The sequence below is a fragment of the Dendrobates tinctorius genome, unplaced genomic scaffold (genome assembly GCF_039654945.1).
Source record: "Dendrobates tinctorius isolate UK_male_01 unplaced genomic scaffold, ASM3965494v1 ptg000017l, whole genome shotgun sequence".
Classification (NCBI taxonomy): Eukaryota; Metazoa; Chordata; class Amphibia; order Anura; family Dendrobatidae; genus Dendrobates; species Dendrobates tinctorius.
In genome coordinates this window covers 6,449,741-6,471,657 of record NW_027361685.1, presented here as the reverse complement: position 1 = coordinate 6,471,657, position 21,917 = coordinate 6,449,741, and the positions used below count along the sequence as shown (strand labels likewise).

The following is a 21,917-nucleotide window of genomic DNA, read 5'->3' as shown; positions in this document are numbered from 1 at the left end:
AATTATGGTACCAGCCAGAACGTTCCCTCATTTACACTCTATGATGTCTAAGTTTCTCTGGCTAGGAAAACAACCCAGAATTGTGCAAAAACGTATGTTCCGTCACAGAAAAGAAGGGGGTTTATCCCTCCCTAATTTTACACTTTATTACAAGTCGGCACAGATTGCTCCATTAATAAGTGCGTGTTCATATCCCAATAGTCCGAGATGGGTTATTCTGGAATCATTTCTCTCCAAACCATTCTCTTTATCAGGCCTAATGTGGACCACAGACCGACTTCCACGGGGGTTAATGAATGTGGCTCCTTTTACAGTCCACTCGTTGCCTCTTTGGAGGAAAGTCCGGTTTAAATATAACTTACAATAAAGCCCTTCTCCCTGACAGCTATATTACAAAACCCCATGTTCCCGCAAGGCCTTGAGCCACAAATGTTTTCTTGGTGGAAGCTGAAAGGTATTCATATACTTAAACATTTGTGTTCCCCATTTAATATCTTACTTGACAAACAGGAATTTGTTCAAACATTTGACCCTCCAGTTAGGGAGGTAATGCGACTGAACCAGATCTCCCACTTTGCAAAGCAGATCCTCCCGAGCGGTACTACTCTCAGGGCAACCAGTTTTGAAAATTAATGTCTAAATGACCCTTTGGGCAGGGGAACGATCTCATTGATCTACTGTGCTAGAAACTCCCCACAAGATGATAAAAAATTGAAGTATATGTTACAGTGGGAGGAGGATCTGGGGTTTGAACAGACAATTGATGAATGGTATCGTAGCTGTGACACCCTATCAAGAGGTAGTCACCAGACTTCCCTTGTGGAGACCTCCTTAAAACTATTGCACAGAGTCTATTATGTACCGGAAAAAATTCACAGCATTTTTCCTAAAATCTCGGGAGACTGTTTTAGAGGCTGTGGAATATCTGGTGACATGAGACATATTTGGTGGACTTGTACGGTGGTTTCTGGGCTTTGGGAGAAGGTGAAGCATCTGATAGCACAAATGAATGGTGGACCGGTTGATCTGGAACCTTCTACCCTTTTACTGGGAACCAGGCCTTCCCGGCTTCCAGAAAGCTTTCAGAAGCTAGTAAACTACTTATGTATGGCCACTAAAATCCACATTGCGGCAAAGTGGAAGTCGTCCTCACTGTCAATATCTGTGGTGAAAGAGAAGATGAACGACATTATGTTATTCTCATTTGTGGCCCCAGCGTTTCTTGTAGAATAAATCCCTTTCTCACACAGTCCTGTAGTAATGACTTTGTTCTCACGTTTTGTAGGAGGGTTCGTCTGACTCCATCTTATGTTATCAGTATAAGTGCGAGAGATGAGAGACCGACGACCGCAGTTTTACCGTGTGTGTCCGGCGTCAGTTCTACAGTGTGAGAGATGCAGGGTCTGTGACCGAAGCTGGGGTTATACGGGTGTATACAGCATACACAGGGGTCTACGACTGAAGCTGGGGGTATACGGGTGTATATAGAGTACACAGGGGGGTCCGTGACCAAAGCTGGGGGTATACGGGTGTATACAGAGTACACAGGGGTCTGTGACCGAAGCTGTGGGTATACGGGTGTATACAGCGTACACAGGGGGGTCTGTGACAGAAGCTGGGGGTATACGGGTGTATACAGAGTACACAGGGGTCTGCGACCGAAGCTGGGGGTATACAGGTGTATACAGCATACACGGAGGGGTCTATGCCCGAAGCTGGGGGTATACAAGTCTATACAGCGTACACAGGGGGTCTGTGACCAAAGCTGGGGGTATACAGGTGTATACAGTATACACAGGGGTCTGAGACCGAAGCTCCGTACACCTCGTACACACACGGCTCCGCTCCGTACACCTCGTACACACGCGGCTCCGCTCCGTACACCTCGTACACACGCGGCTCCGCTCCGTACACCTTGTACACACGCGGCTCCGCTCCGTACACCTCGCAGACACACGGCTCCGGTCCGTACACCTTGTACAGACACGGCTCCGCTCCGTTCACCTCGTACACATTCGGCTCCGCTCCGTACACCTCGTACACACACGGCTCTGCTACATCTACCCTGTAAACCCCTCCTGACCCCACACAGAAACTTCCCCTCATCCAACACCATGACAACCAGCACAGCAGAGTCCTGCACACACTGAGGCCCCTGATCATGTGACCCCTGACTCCTCCCCTCCTGTGACCTCATCACAGGTCCTGTGCGCACAGAGCAGTCATATATGTGGCAGACCCTCCTGGACCTTCTGCTTTCTGGGCCGGTTCCTCCTGTGAGTCCTATTAACCCTTTCGGTCCCTGTGTTATTCTTTCCTTAGTTTCCCTGTCTCTGTGTTTCGGGTCGTTGTTCTGTTCGAAGACCCAGCCTCCACCCATCTTCAATGCTGTTAGTGAGAGAAGGAGGTTGTTGGCCAAAATCTCCCGATACATGACCCCATCCATCCTTCCTTCAATACGTTGCAGTTGTCCTGTCCCCTTTACAGAAAAGCCCCCCCAAAGTATGATGTTTCCCCCACTAGGCTTCACGGTTAGTACTGTGTTCTTGGGGTTGTACCCATATATTACATATAGATAGAAGATTCCAGTGCGGGGAAGACGGGAAACCTTCATATAGACGGCCGGTGGGGATGGAGGCAGTGACCGACTCTGGCCACATCTGTCTCTAGAGCCGCAGTAGAAGATGAAGATGTCGTCCTCATCATGAAGGAGTTATTTCTCATGTCGCGTGTAATGAATCTCTCCTGCAGTATTGCTAATGCCGATTCCAGTGTCGGTAATGAGACGAGAATTAGCGTTATGGAAGATGAGTCTATGAGGAACGTGTTCAGCTGCCGACTCCGAGGAGGAAACTGCTTGTTGTCTGTGGCCTAAATATATAGGTTTTATTAGTAGATGTCAGGGGAGAAAACTAAACCCTGTAAGATAATAAATCTCCTCATATGTTTCCCTTATTATCTCCAGTAAGTGTATTATTACACAGGATTCTTATGATGTTACATCGGATCATCTTCTTCTCATTCAGGTCTCTACAATATCGGATCCTCTCAGTGAAGATCTTCTACAGAAGAGAATTTTCCTGATTTCCCCATCAAGGATGGATATGGACAGAGACAAGATGGCGGAGAGGATGTTACACCTCACCCTAGAGATCCTCTTCCATCTCACTGGAGAGGTGAGAGATTCTGATGACGTCACATTACATCATTCTTATCTATGGGAATAACAGGTGGACAGAACTGGAGAGGTGAGGACTCTGGAAATGTCTGGAGTGAGATTTATTACTGTGTCTCTCCATAACCAGGATTACACAGTGGTGAAGAAGACCTCTAGTGATCGCTGTCAGGACCCTGTGTCTGAGGGATGGGGAAGACCCCTGAGCCCAATCACGGGGCCTCCACCTCACCCCCTGATCCATGAGGACATCAATGACCAGAAGATCCTAGAACTCCTCTACAAGATGATTGAGCTGCTGACTGGAGAGGTGACACTGCTGGGAATGCTGGGACATTATACAGTAACACTATGATGGGATCGGGGGGATGACGGTATCATTGTATGTGTCAGGTTCCTATAAGGTGTCAGGATGTCGCTGTCTATTTCTCCATGGAGGAGTGGGAGTATTTAGAAGGACACAGAGATCTGTACAAGAACGTCATAATGGAGGTTCCCCAGCCCCTCACATCACCAGGTAATAGACAGGACTAAATACACACGGCCTATAATTATCTGTATGTAGAGAATGAATTCAGTCCCTGTATGTGTTTCCTCCAGATCTATCCAGTAAGAGGACAACACCAGAGAGATGTCCCCGTCCTCTTCTTCCACAGGACTGTAACCAAGAAGATCCCAGTGCTCCTCAGGATCATCAGGTAGATGGAGAGAAGGTGTCAGGAGATCTCCCCTATGATGTGTAGACGGCTGTGAAGGTCTTGTGCTCAGTCTTGTTTTATCCACCAGTATTATGTGTTTTATACTTGTGTAATGAGAACGGTGGAGATGGCAGGATTAGAGCTGATCATAGATGGGACTTCTCCATCTGTCTGTGACATTTTCAATAATTGTTTCAGGGTGAAGATCTGACCCATATTAATACTACAGAGACATATGTGAGAGATGATGAGTGGTGTAAAGAGGAGATTCCCACATATGACTACCCAGGTGAGTAGTAACCACTGAATGCAGAGAAGTCACAGATTCCTCTCAGTCACCGGCTGTGGCTGCTTTATCGGTGGTGTAGTCCGGCCGCATTACCATGATCACCATTTTGCCTCTAGATCACAACATTCTCCTCCATCCAAAACTGTTCAATGACTTTGGGCAGTGAAAGCCCTTTTCTATAGAACTTACAACCAATTACATTGTTTTTGATCCTAAGGAATTCAGATTACTGCACAATCTCTCCTGAAATGGGGAGCAATATTATTTTCTCTAATCTTCTGCTCAGGATTCATAGTAGCTCCAATGGTCCACCATAAGTGAGGGCAACTCTGGTTTACTGTTGTGGAATCTGTATTTGTAGTTTTCAGTTAATGAGATTCTCGTGCTCTGGGGCGGGGCTGTGGGCGGGGCTTTTTGTGGTGCTCTGATTACATATTCATCTGTGTTGGCTTATGACAGGTCGCTGATCCCTCACTGACCTGCCCCCATTATTACATAATGCATATAATAGCATTGATATTATTGTTGATAATGCCTATAATATTGTGGCTATTGTGAGGCTTAGAAAGAAATTACATCCAGCAAAATGTCACCGGTGATGGTGGCGCCTGCACAGTAGCATCTATATTAACTATACCAATTTTTTTTGTTAGGAAGTTTAAGGGTTAAAAGTTGACCAGCGATTTCTCATTTTTACAACAAAATTTACAAAACCATTTTTTTAGGGACCACCTCACATTTGAAGTGAGTTTGTGGGGTCAATATGACCGAAAATACCCAAAAGTGACCCCATTGTAACAACTGCGCCCCTCAAGGGGCTCAAAACCACATTCAAGAAGATTATTAACCCTTCAGGTGCTTCACAGGAATGAATGGAATATGGAAGGAAAAAATAAATATTTACTTTTCTTTCACAAAAATTTTCCATTAGACCTATTTTTTTTTTTCACTTTCGCCAGGGTAACAGGAGAAAATGGACGATACATTTTGTTTTGCAATTTCTCCTGAGCGTTCCGATACCCCATATGTGGGGGAAATCTACTGTTTGGGCGCACGGCAGGGCTCGGAAGGGAAAGGGCGACATTTGACTTTTTGAATGTAAAATATGCTGGAATAATTAGCGGTTGCCATGTCACGTTTGGAGAGCCCCTGATGTGCCTAAACAGTGGAAACCCCCAACAAGTGACACCATTTTGGAAACTAGACCCCTTAGGGAACTTATGCAGATGTGTATTGAGCACCTTGAACCCACAGGTGCTTCACAGAAGTTTATAACATGGCGCCATGCAAATAAAAAAAAAAAAAGATTTTTCACAGATCTTTTTAGCTCCATATTTTGCATTTTCATAAGGGGAACGAGAGAAATTGCTCCATACAGTTTGTTGTGCAATTTCTCCTGAGCACGCCGATACCCCATATGTGGGGGTAAACCACTGTTTGGGCGCATGGCAGAGCTTGGAAGGGAAGGAGCGCCGTATTGGAGAGCAGATTCTGCTGGAATTGTTTGTGGGTGACATGTCACATTGTCAGAGCCCCTGAGGTGCCAGAACAGCATATCATGAGTTTTAATGAGCGGCACCACGTGACCGCTGAAGGCAGGAAGAAAGAGCGCGGAGAAGCTGGGGGCTCAAGACACAGCGTCAGGACGGGTAAGTATAGCGATACTCACCTGTCCTGCGTCCATGGCTGCTTGCTGCTATCTGTCATCGGTCAGTGACTTCAGACAGCAGAGGGCACGGTGACGTGGTTAGTGTGCGCCGCGCCCCCTGCAGTCTGAACGTCACTGACTGATGACGTGGCAGATAGTGGTGAGCAGCCATGGACGCAGGACAGGTGGAGTATCTGACACCCAGCAACGGAGAGGTGAGTATGTCATTTTTTTATTATTACATGCTGCAGCAGCGGCAGCACATGGGGAAATAATCTTAAGGAGCTTCTAATGGGGGCAGCATATGGGGGAATAATCTATGGAGCTTCTAATGGGGGCAGTATATGGGGGAACAATATGGAGCTTCTAATGGGGGCAGTATATGGGGGAACAATATGGAGCTTCTAATGGGGGCAGTATATGGGGGAACAATATGGAGCTTCTAATGGGGGCAGTATATGGGGGAACAATATGGAGCTTCTAATGGGGGCAGCATATGGGGGAACAATATGGAGCTTCTAATGGGGGCAGTATATGGGGGAACAATATGGAGCTTCTAATGGGGGCAGTATATGGGGGAATAATCTATGGAGCATTTCCCACCCTAGGCTTATACTCGAGTCAATAAGTTTTCCCAGTTTTTTGTGGCAAAATTAAGGGGGTCGGCTTATACTCGGGTCGGCTTATACTCGAGTATATACGGTATCTGCATTTCCGTCTTTTTTGTATAACACAAAAGAATTATATGTGGCCACCTGAAACAAATACATGACTAACTTGTTATACCAGATCTATGATTTTCTTGATACCTGGTATGGCTGCAGAACCTGATCTGAAAGGTCCACACCCCCATATATTTGCTGTAGTCAATGACAGACACAGGTTTTGGAGTAGTGGATCCCTGTTGGTCTGCAGTGGCCCTTGTGGCCTCTGTGTGGATCGAGCTCAGGATAAAAATATCTTTTTACCCTTATACTTAAGGACAAGCAGCTCTCCATTGTGTAAAGCCCCTGACTGCCCCTTTTGGAAATTTTCTTTGACCAATGATTGTGGAAACCCCTGATGGTTTTTGTGAATGGTCCCACAAGCCCCTATGTTATGTTCAACCAGAGTTTTAAATAGAGGTATGCTGGTGTAGTAGTTGTCAACATACAGATTGTAGCCGTTTTGTAAAAAAAAGGCTCAAAACCATTTTCCAGATGTCCCCAGATAAGTAGCACATCCTGGTGGGTTCAGTTTGCGGTCTTTCCCCTCATAAATGTGAAAAGCTGATGTGTTTCCAGTTGAACTCTCACACATTTTATAGAGCTTTATTCCGAACCTTGCCCTCTTAGAAGGAATAAATTGCTTGAGGTGCAGTCTTCCCTTGAATTTTACAAGGGACTCATCAATGGAAATGTTTTCTGTTGGGGTGTAGAGCTTTAAGAACTTTTCTGTCAAGTCTTCGATGATGGGTCTGATTTTGAATAGTCTGTCATGTTCTGGGGCAGTTCTGGGCAGGCATTGACTATTGTCATTAAAATGCCAAAATCTCATGAGCATCTCATAACGGGTCCTAGGAAGAACGGCAGAAAACATAGGGGTGGCTTGAACAGGCCGGTTGGACAAATAGGACCGAATGCTCGTTTTTTAACAAGCCCCATAGAGAATGTAAGTCCTAAAAATGTTTTCATTTCTAGGACATTAGTTGGTTCCATAAATGTGACCTAGCATAATAGGATCGTGGATTCTGGCTGATGAATTGGGACACATATAAATCTGTAGGACAATATGCTCTAGCAAGCTATCTGTCATAAGCAAATTAAAAAAAATAATTGGTCCAAAATTTTCCACCTCCACATTTATACCAGGAATGGCATTAAAATTAGGGATGAATGGAGTAGCCGAATCCGAAGCCTCCCATCTGGGAAATGCTACATCAAGAGGCAAAGCCCCTTGGACATTGGTGTGCGCCAATTCTCGAGCACTAGGGACAGCGCTAGTACTGGGCATTGTTCCCTGAGTTGGAGACATTTCTCCAGAAGCGCTATTTGTCCTTCTTGTTGTACTGGTCCTTGTGTGTGAGGATGGACCAGAATCACTGCTCATTTCTGAGCTATTACTGTCGCTGCTACTAAAGCCCTCGAAATCCACATCGCCATCTGACACTGCACTTTCTTCACTGTCAGAACATAAAAGTGTATATGCCTCCTCTGCACTATAATACTGACGGGCCATTTTATTCGTTTTTATTTTTTCCCGTAAATAGAAAACTACGTGTCTGACGTGACCAAATTATCGGGGAGACCATTGAGAAATGCCTAATTCTTTAGCCTAACCCTAACTTAAGAATAAACATTAACTTTAACCTAACACTAATCCTAACTATAGCACTAACCCTAACCTGCCTTATTTTTTTTTTTACTTTATAGCACAATCGCTGACTGACACAGCTGTTGGCAGCAGCACTTGTAACACTGTTTCTCCTCTAATCTCTCACTGACAGGAGATCTGAGGAGAAGCAGCGGTTTTATGAGACAGATCACCCGCGAAAGTTCGCTGCTACAACAAACTTTCCTAGTGATTTGTCTCATTGGCTGGTGTCATGCTGATGTCATAAGGACCTGTACCGATCAGGTCTCAATGAAGTAGGGGGTCACAGGAAGCATTTTGGGGTGGAATCCCCTAGTTATAAGGTACGTGGGGTCCCGATGAGCACAAAACTGCCGACCGTAGACAAACGACTGCGCTGTACAAAGCCCTGCTAGCGCCGGCGTTTATCTACCATTGGCGGTCATGAACCGATTAAGTTAAGGCCTATTTCATGAGTTTTAATTGTTTAAAAATTCTGTGGAAGCCTGGCTGAAAAGCAATGTCTGACTTTCATTTGCTCATTTCCATAGATTTTTGATTTATTTCTACTTTTGTCAGATTAAAGTTCTGTGACCATTGTGGGTTTTTCTGTCATTAAACGAGGGGTACCAACAATTTAGACCACGTGTGTAGGAGGAGTGAATATTTTGACTCCACAGACACTTTCTGGAAATTAACACTTAGTGGATGTTGGAGAGTGAAAATTACACATTTGCCATTTTATTACCCAGCACATAGTGCCCAGATTGTGCTCCAGGACACACCGCAAATTAAGTGGATTCTCACTATAATATTGCTAAATACAGGGATGCTAAATGTTGTTTGCGCACACTGCAAGACTCCGAAGTGAGAGCGGATTTTGCCGGATTGGTTTATGGAAACCTTGTTGCTTTTCAACAGCCTTTGAGCCACTAATAGTGCGGGAACCTCTGTTTTTCCATTGACAGATGATGGACCTGAGTGGGGACTTGTTTTTGTGAGATGAGAATTGGTATTATTTTCGCCTACATAACATTGATTGGTTTCTTTTTATTTGATATTTGGGAGGCAGAATGAACAAACAGTTGAACACCGCACACTACTGGCTCATCCAACAAGGTTTTCTATTAGACTGTGAACTGTCATTGTCTTGGTAATTAATTAATGGTTTTTACATAGCTTGCCATTTTTATGGACAGTTTAAGTAGAAACGTTCAAAGATATAAAACTCAAGGATATTTTATTAAAAATAATTGTTTTTTATCTTAGCAGATGACTGCATCAGGAGATCAGAGGGACAGCTGACATCTTCAACTTTTAAATCTGATGATCTTGAGATCCTACAAGATACAACTGAAGTGATTGCCAGTACTCCAGATATACCATCATCTATTCACAGCAAAGATCTGTCATCTGATCCTATGAAACAGGTCCCATCTTCTGATTCTTTACCGACTACTAAGGAAAATCAAAGTCACAAAACAGGCAATAAAAAACAAACTGCTCCTAAAGCAAAGAAGTCTTTTTCCTGTTCAGAATGTGGGAAATGTTTTAAACAGAAATGGAATCTTGTTATCCACCAAAGAACTCACACAGGAGAGAAGCCTTTTTCCTGTTCAGAATGTGGGAAATGTTTTAACCGGAAAGGGAATCTTAATGAACACCAAAGAACTCACACAGGAGAGAAGCCTTTTTCCTGTTCTAAATGTGGGAAAGGTTTTGCACATAAATCACTGCTTGTTACTCACCATAGAACTCACACAGGGGAGAAGCCTTTTTCCTGTTCAGATTGTGGGAAATATCTTAACCGGAAAGCGCTTCTTGTTAGACATCAGAGCAGTCACACAGAGGAGAAGCCTTTTTCATTTTCTTAATGTGGGAAATATTTTACTTGGAAATCAACTGTTAATAAACATTAGAGACGTCACATAGGGGAGAAGCCTTTTTTATGTTCATAATGTTGATATAGTTTTAACGGCGAGTACTCCGGCAGCTGTGCTCTGCTTGTGAGCACGCATTATGTCCCTGCCATGTGCTGCTTACAAGCATAAAGCAGTTGCTGGTATCAGAGCAGGAATCAGCAAGGGAGTGCCGGGTAGGTAAGTGTAATGCTTTTTTTTAATGTTTTGTGATGGGGCCATGGATACCAGGATGGGGGCCAATTATAAGGATTGAGCTATGCATTCCAGGACTGGAATGGGGGGCCAGTCATACCCGAATAGTGATGGTGCCCTGCATACCAGGATAAGGATGGGGGCCATGCATACTACGATGAGATGGGGCACTGCATACCAGGAGCGGGATGGGGCCAATCATGCCAGAATAGGGATGGGACCCTGCATACTAGGACAAGATGGGGGCCCTGCATACCAGGATAAGGATGAGGACCATGCATACTATGACAAAATGTGAGCTCTGCATACCAGGATAAGGATGGGGCCATGCATACTAGGATAGGGATGAGGGATCTATGTATACCAAGGTAGGGATGAGGGGGCCATGTGTTATGAATGAGTCACCAGAGGAGGAAATAACAAAACTGCAAGCTAAGTCCAGAAAACCGGAGAGGTTGGTAGCTAGCGGATTGCAGACCCCTGAGCCTATTCACAACAACTAACAGTAGCCGTGGAGCGTTCCTACGGTGGTCCTAGACGCCTCTTCATAGCTGGAGAACTAAATAAGCCTAAAGAAAGAAAGGGGAAATCTAAACTGCCCCAGAGCAGACCCCAAAGCAATAGACAGCCCCCAACATGTATTGTCAGTGAAAACAGATGAAAACACAGACAGAAAGACAGGCAGAGCAAATGATGGGGCCCAACTAACTAGATAGGAAAGGACAGAAAAGATGCTGGCTGCAATCCGCAAAAACGCTACCAAAAATGTCTCAACATGTCTGATAGGAAAAACGGCCCTGAAGTCACTAGACTTCAAAATCCCTATATCAGCACTCCGATATATTCTGAAGACAGAGCAAAAGAGATTTAACGGATCAGGGACAAAAATGGAAATTCAGCAGAGCCCCAGCCGGGGCTGGCAGAACACAAAACTAAGCAAATCAGACAAAATCTCATGGAACAATAACAGAGCAAAACTTAGCTTTAGAAGACAGGAACTGAACTGGAGGCCAGAGCTCAGAGCAGAGAAATCACCAGCACCCTACAGGGCGTCGGCTGCCTTATATCCACTCAGAGATTCCGGATGTCCAATCGCAATCCACCTGTTCAGGTGACAGGTTTCTCCCATCCAAATCAGTTTCACCACCTCCTTTCACCAGCAGAGGGAGTTCATCGGACATCAAAGGTGAACGAGAAAATGAGCTCACAACAGCCATGTGTATCAGAATAGGGATGAGGGGACCATATATACCAGGATAGGGGATATTAAGTACAGAATTAGCCACATTTTTTGCTTCAATTTTTTTTCCCTAATTTCCTGTAAAACCTAGGTGTGTCTTATAGTCCAAAAAATACGGTATATATATATATTTTTTCTCAGTGAGCTCATTCCTCATGTTTGGCCTCATTAAAATAAAACCACTCATACTCCGCTGGCGTGCCGTCTCCACTTCAGTGGTCTTGAGACTCACTGTCCCGAGGCTTATGTGATGTTGTCACATCACACGAGCCCTGCACCCAATCAGCGGCAGCTTCACTGCTCCTTCGGACATATTGAACATGAACAGGAAGCCAGGGCTGCGGCTGTTCTCTGACGGCCTCATGATGCTTGATTTGTCCGAAGGTGGGGACAGTGACGTCAGCGCTGATTGGGCACAGGGCTCACATGAAGTAGAAACCTCAAGAGACCCCAAAATGCAAGTACCGACAATCTTTTTTAACTTCAAAAATCCCACACAAGGAAAAGTCATCATTATACCTAGAGTGTGAGAAATGAATTACAGGAAAATCGTATTTTGTTGACCTTCAAAAATAACTCAGACGAGGAGAACCTATATATATTATTCACAAATTGTACAAAAACATGATGTGCGTGGCGTGCGTTCAAGGATGGAATATTATATGGGAGTTTTATAGAATAAACCAAATACCATAGAATGAAGAAAAACCATCAATTCATGAATTTCTTTTTTGGGGTGGAGGAGTTTATACCGTTCCAGGTATGGTAAAATTGATAAAGCAGTTTTATTCTTCGGGTCAGTACGATTACAGCAATACCTCATTTATATCATTTTTTATGTTTATACAATAAAAACTATTATATAAAAATAATTATTTCTTCATCGCTTTTTTCTGAGAGCTATAACTTTTTTATTTTTCCGCTGATGACACTGTATGGGGGCTTTTTTTTGTGGGTCAAGATGACGTTTTCAGCGGTACCATGTTTATTTATTGATCACGTGTTTTTCCACTTTTTGTTTGGCGGTATGATGACAAAGCGTTGTTTTTTGTCTTTGCTTTTATGGTGTTCACTAAAGGGGTTACCTAGTGGAACAGTTTTATAGGTTGGGTCGTTATGAACGTGGCAATACCTAATATGTGTACTTTTACTGTTTAGATTTTTTTTAATTCAAATATTTATTTAATGTTAATAAAAAAGTCAATATTTATTCTATTATTTTTTTTTTTTTTTATATTTCATTCTATCTTTTACACTTTGTCCGAGTCATTTTTTGCAGGCTGATCGCTTCTATGGCAGGCAGATGAAGCAGCTTCCCCATGCTATAGAACAGGGGTGGGGAATCTTCTCTCTTCCAAGGGCCATTTGGATATTTATACCATCCTTCGGGGGCCATACAAGCTCCTCCCACAAAGTACATCCTGACTCTGGCACTGGTTTCATGACTTAATCTTTCATTGTATGCCCTTCAATGTTCAGTAGTGAACACTGCGTGTGTGCTAACAGAGCAAGGAGAAATTAATGAGCTTCTGGCAATCAAAATACAGCTCCCTGCCCAAGAATGCAGTCCCTGAGAATCTGCTCGGAGGCCTGATAAAAGGTCATCGAGGGCCGTAAATGGCCCTGGGGCCTGAGGTTCCCCACCCCTGCTATTGAAGCTGTCAGCGCTGCACTCAGTGCCCTGACACTGAGAGACTGCCTGACTTGCACTGCGCATGACCAGGAAGTTTTTTAGCTCTGGTCATGGCAACATCAGGTTACCATGGCAGTGATCGCGACCTCGCGTCACGTTGTAGGGTCTCCGATCCAAAGGCAGAGGGACTGTCAGACCTCTGCCTTATCCTGGAATGCTGTGATCGTGTTCGATTGCAGTATTTCGGGGGTTAAAATGCCGGGAGCGGTCTGTAACCGCTCCTGGCACTTAGTGCTGGGTGTCAGCTGTGAGAATCAGCTGACACCTGGCCGCGATCGGCCGAACACCCTAACCCTAACCCTTTCCCTCTTACCCCCCCTTAGTTCGTATGATCCCTATTTTTGTGCTTCAGTTTTCCTTGGTTTTTCCTTTTCTCTAGGAGCCAAGTCATATGTGATGCCCCTATCACCGACTCTATGGTCTCTGCGCTGACTGTAGGACTTGTAGCTGTTTAACATTTAATAATTCATTGGTTATAAAGAAGCTGTCCGGTTGAGTTATGAAACGAGCCGTGTCCTCCTGATTCTCCCCTTCTGAATTCAGGTCTGACAATGACAATTTTACTTGTCCCTTGTTTCTACGATATCTACAAGTTTTCCTTTTACCGCTACATGTTATTGATACATAAAAGTTTCAGGACTCGGAAACATTATTTCTGCAAATATAAAGATGCGTGATATTTTGTTAGGCCAATTGTCTGATACTTAGAGGAAGCTTAGCAGCAATTCCAATATCTAAGACATATCTAAACACTATTACAGATTACACACAGTCACAGAAATTGCATTATGAACTGTGGCCCTCATTCAGTGACAGCTCTTTTTGCTTGTCTCTTGTTCTCCTGCATCGGGTCATCTCTTACAATGGTCCAACGTTATCTACAAGCATTGATGGATTCCATTGTCCTTGATCTCTTTTTTCCATAGGTGCAACATCTTGGTGGAATCTCTCACCGTGCTCATCGCTCACGACTTCACAGTTTGGTTGAAAAATGTCTTGATGCGAATGTAAGAAATGAATCTTTAAGGACATGTACAGCCAAGATCCTGACACAGTGCGGAAAATAAGTATTTGATACGCTGCCGATTTTGCAAGTTTTCCCTCCTACAAAGAATGGAGAAGTCTGTAATATTTATCACAGGTACACTTCAACGGTGACAGAAAATCTAAAAATAAAAAAAAAAAACAGAAAATCACATTGTATGATTTTAAAATAATGAAATTGCATGTTATTGCATGAAATAAGTATATGATCTCCGACCAACCACCAAGAATTCAGACTCTCACAGACCTGTTAGTTTTTCTTTAAAAAGCCCTTCTACTCTGCTGTGGCCTGTATTAATTGCAACCAGTTTGAACTTGTTGCCTGTATAAAAGACACCTTTCCAGATAATCAGTCACACGCCAACCTCTCCACCATGGCCAAGACCAAAGAGCTGTCTAAGGACACCAGGGACAATATTGTAGACCTACACAAGGCTGGGGTGGGCTGCAGCACAATAGGCAAGCAGCTTGGTGAGAAGGTAACAATTGTTGACAAAATTATTAGAAAATGGAAGAAACACAAGTTGACTGTCAGTCTTCTTCGGTCTGGGGCTACATGCAAGATCTCGTCTTGTGGAGTAAGGAAGATTCTGAGAAAGGTCAGAAATCCCAGAACTACATGGTAAGACTGGGTCAATGACCTGAAGAGAGCTGGGATCACAGGACCGGGCCTGCTCAGGGAGTGTGCATAGCTAATCAGCTACCTAGTGTTCACTGGTGGATACAGACTGACCTGCAGGTAGCCACCAGGTACCACTCCTGGGCAGAACCCAATATTGCAGCTGCAGACCCCAGGGTTCAGGTTCGCTGACACTGAATAGGGATAGGTCTCTGTTCAGACTAGTAAGTTCTGGTACCTCTACAGAATGGTTACTGACACTGATTAGGGCAAGGTTAAGACACTCTGGTCTATGATACTGGAACAGGGTTTGGCCGAACACAAACCAGATGACAATGTTCAGGCACTGGCCACTCATGGACAAGCTTCAAGCACTGGCCGCTCCGGGAATGAGATTCAGGCCATGGCCTTTCTGGATCCAGGGGACTATGGATACAGGACTTGCTACACCGGAATGAGTTTCAGACACTGGCTCCTCTGGGACGAGGGGATGACGGATTCAGGACTGGCCACACTGAGGCAAGGAATACAGGTTTAGGACACTGGCCAAACCAGGACCAGGGGACCTCATAACTCACTAGTAGTACACCTTACTGACTAATGATTCTACACGTCGCATGGCGAATCCCTAAGGGAGAGGGAGTCTTTTATATAGGATGACTCCCAGTAATTAGCTGGAAGCCATCTTCCAGGTGTAGTAATTATACTAAACATCTCTGAGCAACAAGCTAAGAGTATTTAGTATATACTTGCTCTGCCCCTTTAAGAATGGGGGAGTGCGCGCATGTGTGTATTAGGTGCATCGCTTGGAGCTGCGGCGCTCACACAACCAGGAAGCAGGAGAACGCTGGGGATTGTGCCGAGGGTCTGAGGCAGTGAGTAAGCTGGCGTCCCACCATGCAGCGGTGCCGGTAATAGAGCTACAAGCACACAATGCCATCATGGATTAAAATCTTTCCGGGCACACAAGGTTCTGCTACTCACACCAGCCCATTAGAAGTTTGCCAATAGCCATCTGGATGATCCAGAGGAGGCAAGGGAGAATGTCACTTGGTCAGATAAGACCAAAATAGAACTTTTTGCTATCATCACCACCCGCCATGTTTGGAGGAAGAAGAAGGATGAGTGCAAATCAAAGAACACTGTCCCAACCATGAAGCACGGTGGGGGAAACATCATACTTTAGGGGAGTCTTTCTGCAAAACAGACAAGATGACTTCACCGTATTTAAGGGAGGATGGATGGGTCAAGGATCGTGAGATTTTAGCCAAAAACCTCCTTCCCTCAGTTGGAACATAGAAAATGGGTCGTGACTGGGTCTTCCAGCATGGCAATCACCCAAAACACACAGCAAGAGGAACTAAGAAGCATTTCAAGGTCCTGGAATGGCCTAGCCAAACTCTAATCCTGAACCCAATAGAAAATCTTTGGAGGGAGCTTAAAATCAATGTTGCCCAGCGACAGCCCTGAAACCTGAAGGATTAGGAGAAGATCTGTATGGAAGTATGGGCCAAAATCCCTGCTGCAGTGTGTGCAAACTTGGTCAAGAACTACAGGAAATGTCTGACCTCTGTAATCACAAACAAAGGTTTCTGTACCAAATATTAAAACAGTTATCCACTACCCTAATTCGTTTAATTTTGTATTCATTAATCTTACTATTATGTGCCAGTAATGGATCCATACACTTATTATAGTAATATATACCTTTATAAGGCAGATAGCATCACTTGGTGTCAGATGCAGCTCTGATGTTTATCAATCACTTCTTGTCCCCCGGCGTACTGCGCTCTAATACTACAAGCTCCGCTATGCGTTGCAGTGGCCTGTGAGCCAGCACTTAGCACGCCTTCTCCATTTTCCACACAAACTCCTCCCTGCCTCCTCACCATCACCATATATATACACACACACTGTATATATGTATACATAGACATATGCATACACATTTCCTATTCTTTGGCATGTTTGTCACACATGTATCAGATCACCAAACAAATGTAAATATTAGCCAAAGATAACACAAAATGCAGTTTTTTAATGAAGATCTTTATTATATAGGGAAAAAGAAATCCAAACCTCCAGGGCCCTGTGTGAAAAAGTGATTGCCCCTAAACCTTATAACTGGTTGGGCCACTCTTAGCAGCAACAACTGCAATCAAGCGCTTGCAATAACTGGCAGTGAGTTTCTGGAGGAATTTTGGCCACTCATCTTAGTAGAATTTCTGAGCATGGACCGCCTTTTTAAGGTAATGACACAACAGCATCTCAATTGCATAGCTCCCAACCATCCCAGATTCAGCTGGACTGTCATGTCCCGTCTCAGCTGTTCTCCCAACCTCTATATTCCTCTCTCTGACATTTTCATTGCTCCTGTAGCTCCTCCTGCTTGGAGGGATTGGCTGCTTCTCTCTGCTAAGTGCATAAATTAGATTATATATTCACTTCATCTCCCTTCAGTGATTGGTCTCCCCAGGACTATGAGCTTCCATCTCAGTCTCCACAGGCTGCTGCTTTACCAGTGAGCCACAGCTCACAATGCTGGAGATGGGAGAATTTGGTCATATTGACCTCTATATTGCCGGCAATGAACTCAGAAGCAGAGTATACATATCCATAGCAATACATTGTGTATAAGAATGCTTTTTTTATGGTGCCTGTATACTGAGGGGAAGAAAAATATATATTTTTGTTCCTATAAAAGTATTAAAAATAATAAGCAATTACAAAAATGTATTTTTTAGCATTACACTCCCAGATCCCAAACCCACAGCCTCAACATTACTGACAGGCACTGTAAGCTGCTGAGCCACAAGCTCCAGTGAAGTGACTGCAGGATTGTGTGCACTTGATCCATATTCCAGGCTCTGACTACAGGCAGATTATTCTGATAGAAATACACTGCTGTGTACAATGGATGTTTCTGTATTCTAGGAGAATAAGAGATTTTTTCATCCTATAAAATTACTAATAATAATGAAAAACACTTGATAATGAAAAAAAATGTCATTGTTAGTTTTATTTAAAATAATAAGCATCACAAATCAGTGAATAACCCGGACATAGTTGTGCCAATATAACTGTAATGACCCGCAGAACACAGCGATCAGATTATTTACAGGAATCGGTAAATTACAGGAAAAACAAAATGTGTAATGCGGAGGACGTGTTCACACGTAGCGTAAATGCTGCGTTCTTTCTTCTGTAAATGTCTGACCCAGATGACGTAGTGACAATCCTCCCTGATTATTGTGCGTTTGCTGCGCTTCTTTTTTGCATTTTCCCCCATATTTGATGTTTTTTGGCGGATATGAAGCCGCGTTTAACACTTTTTTATTAGTACAGAAAAGCTTTGATTCTGCACTTATAAATGTGACGGCGGTTTTCTCTTCATACATTTTTTTTCTTAATACGTTTTTTTTCAGAAGAAGCCTATAAAGGGAAAACGCATCAAAGCCCCAGAGGTCCGCAGGGTCTTCAGACCACAGAGAGCACAGATTTCATGAGAACTGCGGCGCTATCAGACTCCAGCACTCAGTATCTTCCATGATGTAACAGTCAGGATTCCTCTGGATTCTCGTCTCTCCGCCTGGTTACAGCTGTTCTTCCTTTCTCCCCTTTTCTTTCCTCGCCTTTCCCATTCCTTCTCTTCCCCTCCTGCCTCTTAAATGTTCTATATATAAGGTATTACATGTGTCCCGTAACCCCTTTCCCGGCCTATCCGGTGCAGACCAATCTTTTTCATTTTCTTTCTATCCCTTTCATTTTTCCCTTTTCCCCATTTTCCTTAACCCCTTCACGACTGTACTAGTACGGTGCAGGTAACTTCTCTCCCTTTGATGTCGGCTCCGGCGGTGAGCCCGCATCTTTCCCAGCACACGTCAGCTCAAGTGAGGTATTCTGCTACATACAGGAGATCTGGTCATCGCCTGTACGTAGCAGAGTCGACCGAGTTATGGCAGCTTCTAGTCTCCCATGGAAACTATTGAAGCAGGCCAAAAGTAAAAAAAAGTTTTTAAAAATATATAAAAAATATAAAAGTTCAAATCCCCCCCTTTCACCCCACTCAAAATAAAACAATAGAAAAATCAAGCATACACAAATTTGGTATCGCCGCGTTCAGAATCGCCCGATCTATCAATAAAAAAAAGGAACAAACCGATCACTAGACGGCGTAGTGAGAAAAAAAGTAAAAATGCCGTGACATTGAATTAAAATGCAATAACGGATGATGAAAAGATCGTATCTGCACCAAAATGGGATCAATAAAAACATCAGCTCGGCGCGCAAACAATAAGCCCTCACCCAACCCAAAATCATGAAAAATGGAGACGCTACAGGCCTCAGAAAATGGCGCAATATTTTTTTCCCAACAAATTTTGGATTTTTTTTCACCACTTAAATACAAAACAACTGAGACCGGTTTGGTGTCTATGAACCTGAAATGACCTGGAGAATCATAAGGGCAGGGCAGTCTTAGCATTTGGGGAACATGGCAAAAAGAAAATCCAAAAAAAGTTGTGGAGCTGCACTGTTTTTGCAATTTCATCACACTTGGAATTTTTTTCCCCATTTTTGAGTACACGATATGGTGAAACCAATGATGTCGTTCATTGTAAATACACCCCTGTCCTCTGTATCTCCCCTCCTCATTGTAGAGTGTGAGCTCTCACCAGCAGGGGCGGCTGATTCTGCTTTAATTATTGTATCAACGTTGCTACTTATGACTTGTGTTTTGAAACTGTTAGGCTGTGTGCACACGATGCGGATATCTAGCAGATCCGCAGCGGATTTTTCCACGCAGAAACGCTGCATATCCGCATTGTGATGTACAGTAGCATTAAAATCAATGAAAAAAAAAACCGCTGTGCAGACGGTGCGGATTTTTCCACGCGGTTTTCCTGCGGTACAAAATCCACAGCATGTTACTTCTTTTGTGCGGTTTTCCACCTCCCCAGTCTCCAAATCCGCAGGGGGTAAACCACAGTGGAAAACCGCACAAAAACCGCATTAAAAATGGAAGAAATCTGCAGGAAAAATGCAGGTCATTTGTCCTGCGGATTTCTTCCATTCTGTGTGGAAAAATCTGCAGGGCCAAAATGTACGTGTGCACTCAGCCTTAGGCTGTGTGCACACGCTGTGGATTCTACTGCGGTGTACAGTACCATTATTCCCTATGGAAAATGGAAACCGCAGTGCAGACGCTGCGGAATTTTCCGCGTGGATTATCTGCGGTTTCTAAACCGCAGAAGTCAATTCTTTCTGCGGATTCCTATCTCCTCCATTGTGGAGATGGTAAAACCGCAGGGCAAAACTGCAGGATAATCCGCAGCAGATTCCGCAGCGTGTGCATGTACCCTTAAACTGTAAAGCGCTGCTGAATATGTTGGCGCTATATAAATAAAGATTATTATTATTCCAAAGCTCAACTTGTCCCGCAACAAACAAGCCCTCACATGGCCATACTGACGGAAACATAAAAAGTTATGGCTGTGGGAAGAAGGGGGGCGAAAAACAGAAACGCAAAAACGAAAAAGGGCAAGGTCTCCAAGGGGTTAACAAACCCTATTTTTCCTTCCCCATTCTCCTCCTTAACCCTTTCTCCCCTTTATTCTGCCTCTCTCTTTCATGACTTTACATTTCTCTTTTTTGCTGTTGTTTGGTTCTTGTCTGTATTACTGGGTATTTATAATCGGTCTCTCCCCTTTTTCTTTACCCCATTTATGTAAATAAATCCTTAATAAAAACTACTTTACCATAAAAGGCGCCCGCTGTGCGCCCAAGGCACGCGGCTGATCTGTGCCGATTTGGGGCTTTTCTCTCTCTAATAAAATCGCAGGTAAAAAACTGCAGAAACTTTATTAAGTGCAGAATCAAAGCTTTTCTGTCCTCTAAAAAGCGCAATAAAAACGCGGCTTCACATCTGCACCAAGAACGCATCAAATAAGGGGGAGAAGATCGTTATTGTAGATGGTGCGGATCCTGCAGAAAACAAAAAACACCGTATTTCTGCAATGTGTGAACACGGCCTTACAGACACAAATAAGCCGGATGTCGTATAGTGACGCTACATAAAGAGGAGAACGTTCTGGAGGCTCCGACTGTGAATGACGGCACAAAAAATAATCCCCAGGTCCCACGCACGCTGGACCAGAGACCCATGAATCCACCTGCTCATCTCCAGTCCCAACTGTCCCGGATACAGCGGACAGTCCCGGATTTGGGTCTACACCCTGCAGTCTCAGGCGTCTGCTGAATTTCCCTCACTACCAGCGTCCCTCTGACAACTCCTCCTGCCGGGGGAGAAAGCAGTGGTAAATGGCCGTGGATTAGGGTGAGGCCAAAGTTTGCTGCTATGTGCGCCGCATGCTCTGTGCCTCTATCTGTGCTTCAAAAGTTGTGAGGTGTGCACAGTTACTTGGTGTAACATTGGTGGATGTGGACCCACTGCACCATCGGCCAGGCTTACCCTAAAGAGGTGTAACTGGGTGTCCACCAGGTCTTCACTAGAGCTACTGGTGGAAAGGATAGGCCGGACAGCTGGTAGACACCAGGAACTACTCCAGGGTAGTCCCCAAGACTACCTCAGCTGATAGGTGGGTCAGAGACACAAGTGTGAGGTACAACAGGCAAAGTGAACTGCCTAGGAACCAACATCCAGCAGAGAGCGGACGGTGGAGCTGCCTAATATAGGACCTGCCTGCACGGGATAGGCTGGGGAACCTAATCTGTGAAGGACACAGCAGGGTTACATTCCTGCAGAGACTGGCCAATCCCCCCAAGACTAAATGGAAGCAACATGCTGAGAAGCTGCAGTGACCATAGTGAGTAGGGAGGCGCTGAGAGGGCATGTGAGAGATCACCATAACACCTGGTTAGGAGCTCACTCAGATGTCCCTGAGCTGAACCCCTCACTGCACCTCGGAACACATGTAATATTATCTTCACACCAAGTGGTAAAGAAATCAGTGACACCTGTAAGATAAAAATGCCCATTACACCCTTAGATGACTTCCCTGATGGGTACAGTGTCTGAAATGGGGTCACGTTAGGGGGTCGTATGTTG

At 44.3% G+C, this 21,917-nt stretch overlaps 1 protein-coding gene across 1 annotated transcript in view; it reads left to right on the top strand.

Moving 5' to 3' along the window:
• Positions 1-3,316: 3,316 nt before the first annotated feature.
• LOC141082264 (uncharacterized) overlaps positions 3,317-21,917 on the top strand; it is a 51,728-nt gene continuing 33,127 nt past the window's right edge. The window contains exons 1-3 of the mRNA XM_073566203.1: positions 3,317-3,485; positions 3,569-3,692; positions 3,776-3,873. Of these exons, the coding sequence (XP_073422304.1) occupies positions 3,462-3,485; positions 3,569-3,692; positions 3,776-3,873 (246 nt within the window). The 5' untranslated portion in view covers positions 3,317-3,461. The remainder of the gene's footprint in view (positions 3,486-3,568; positions 3,693-3,775; positions 3,874-21,917) is intronic.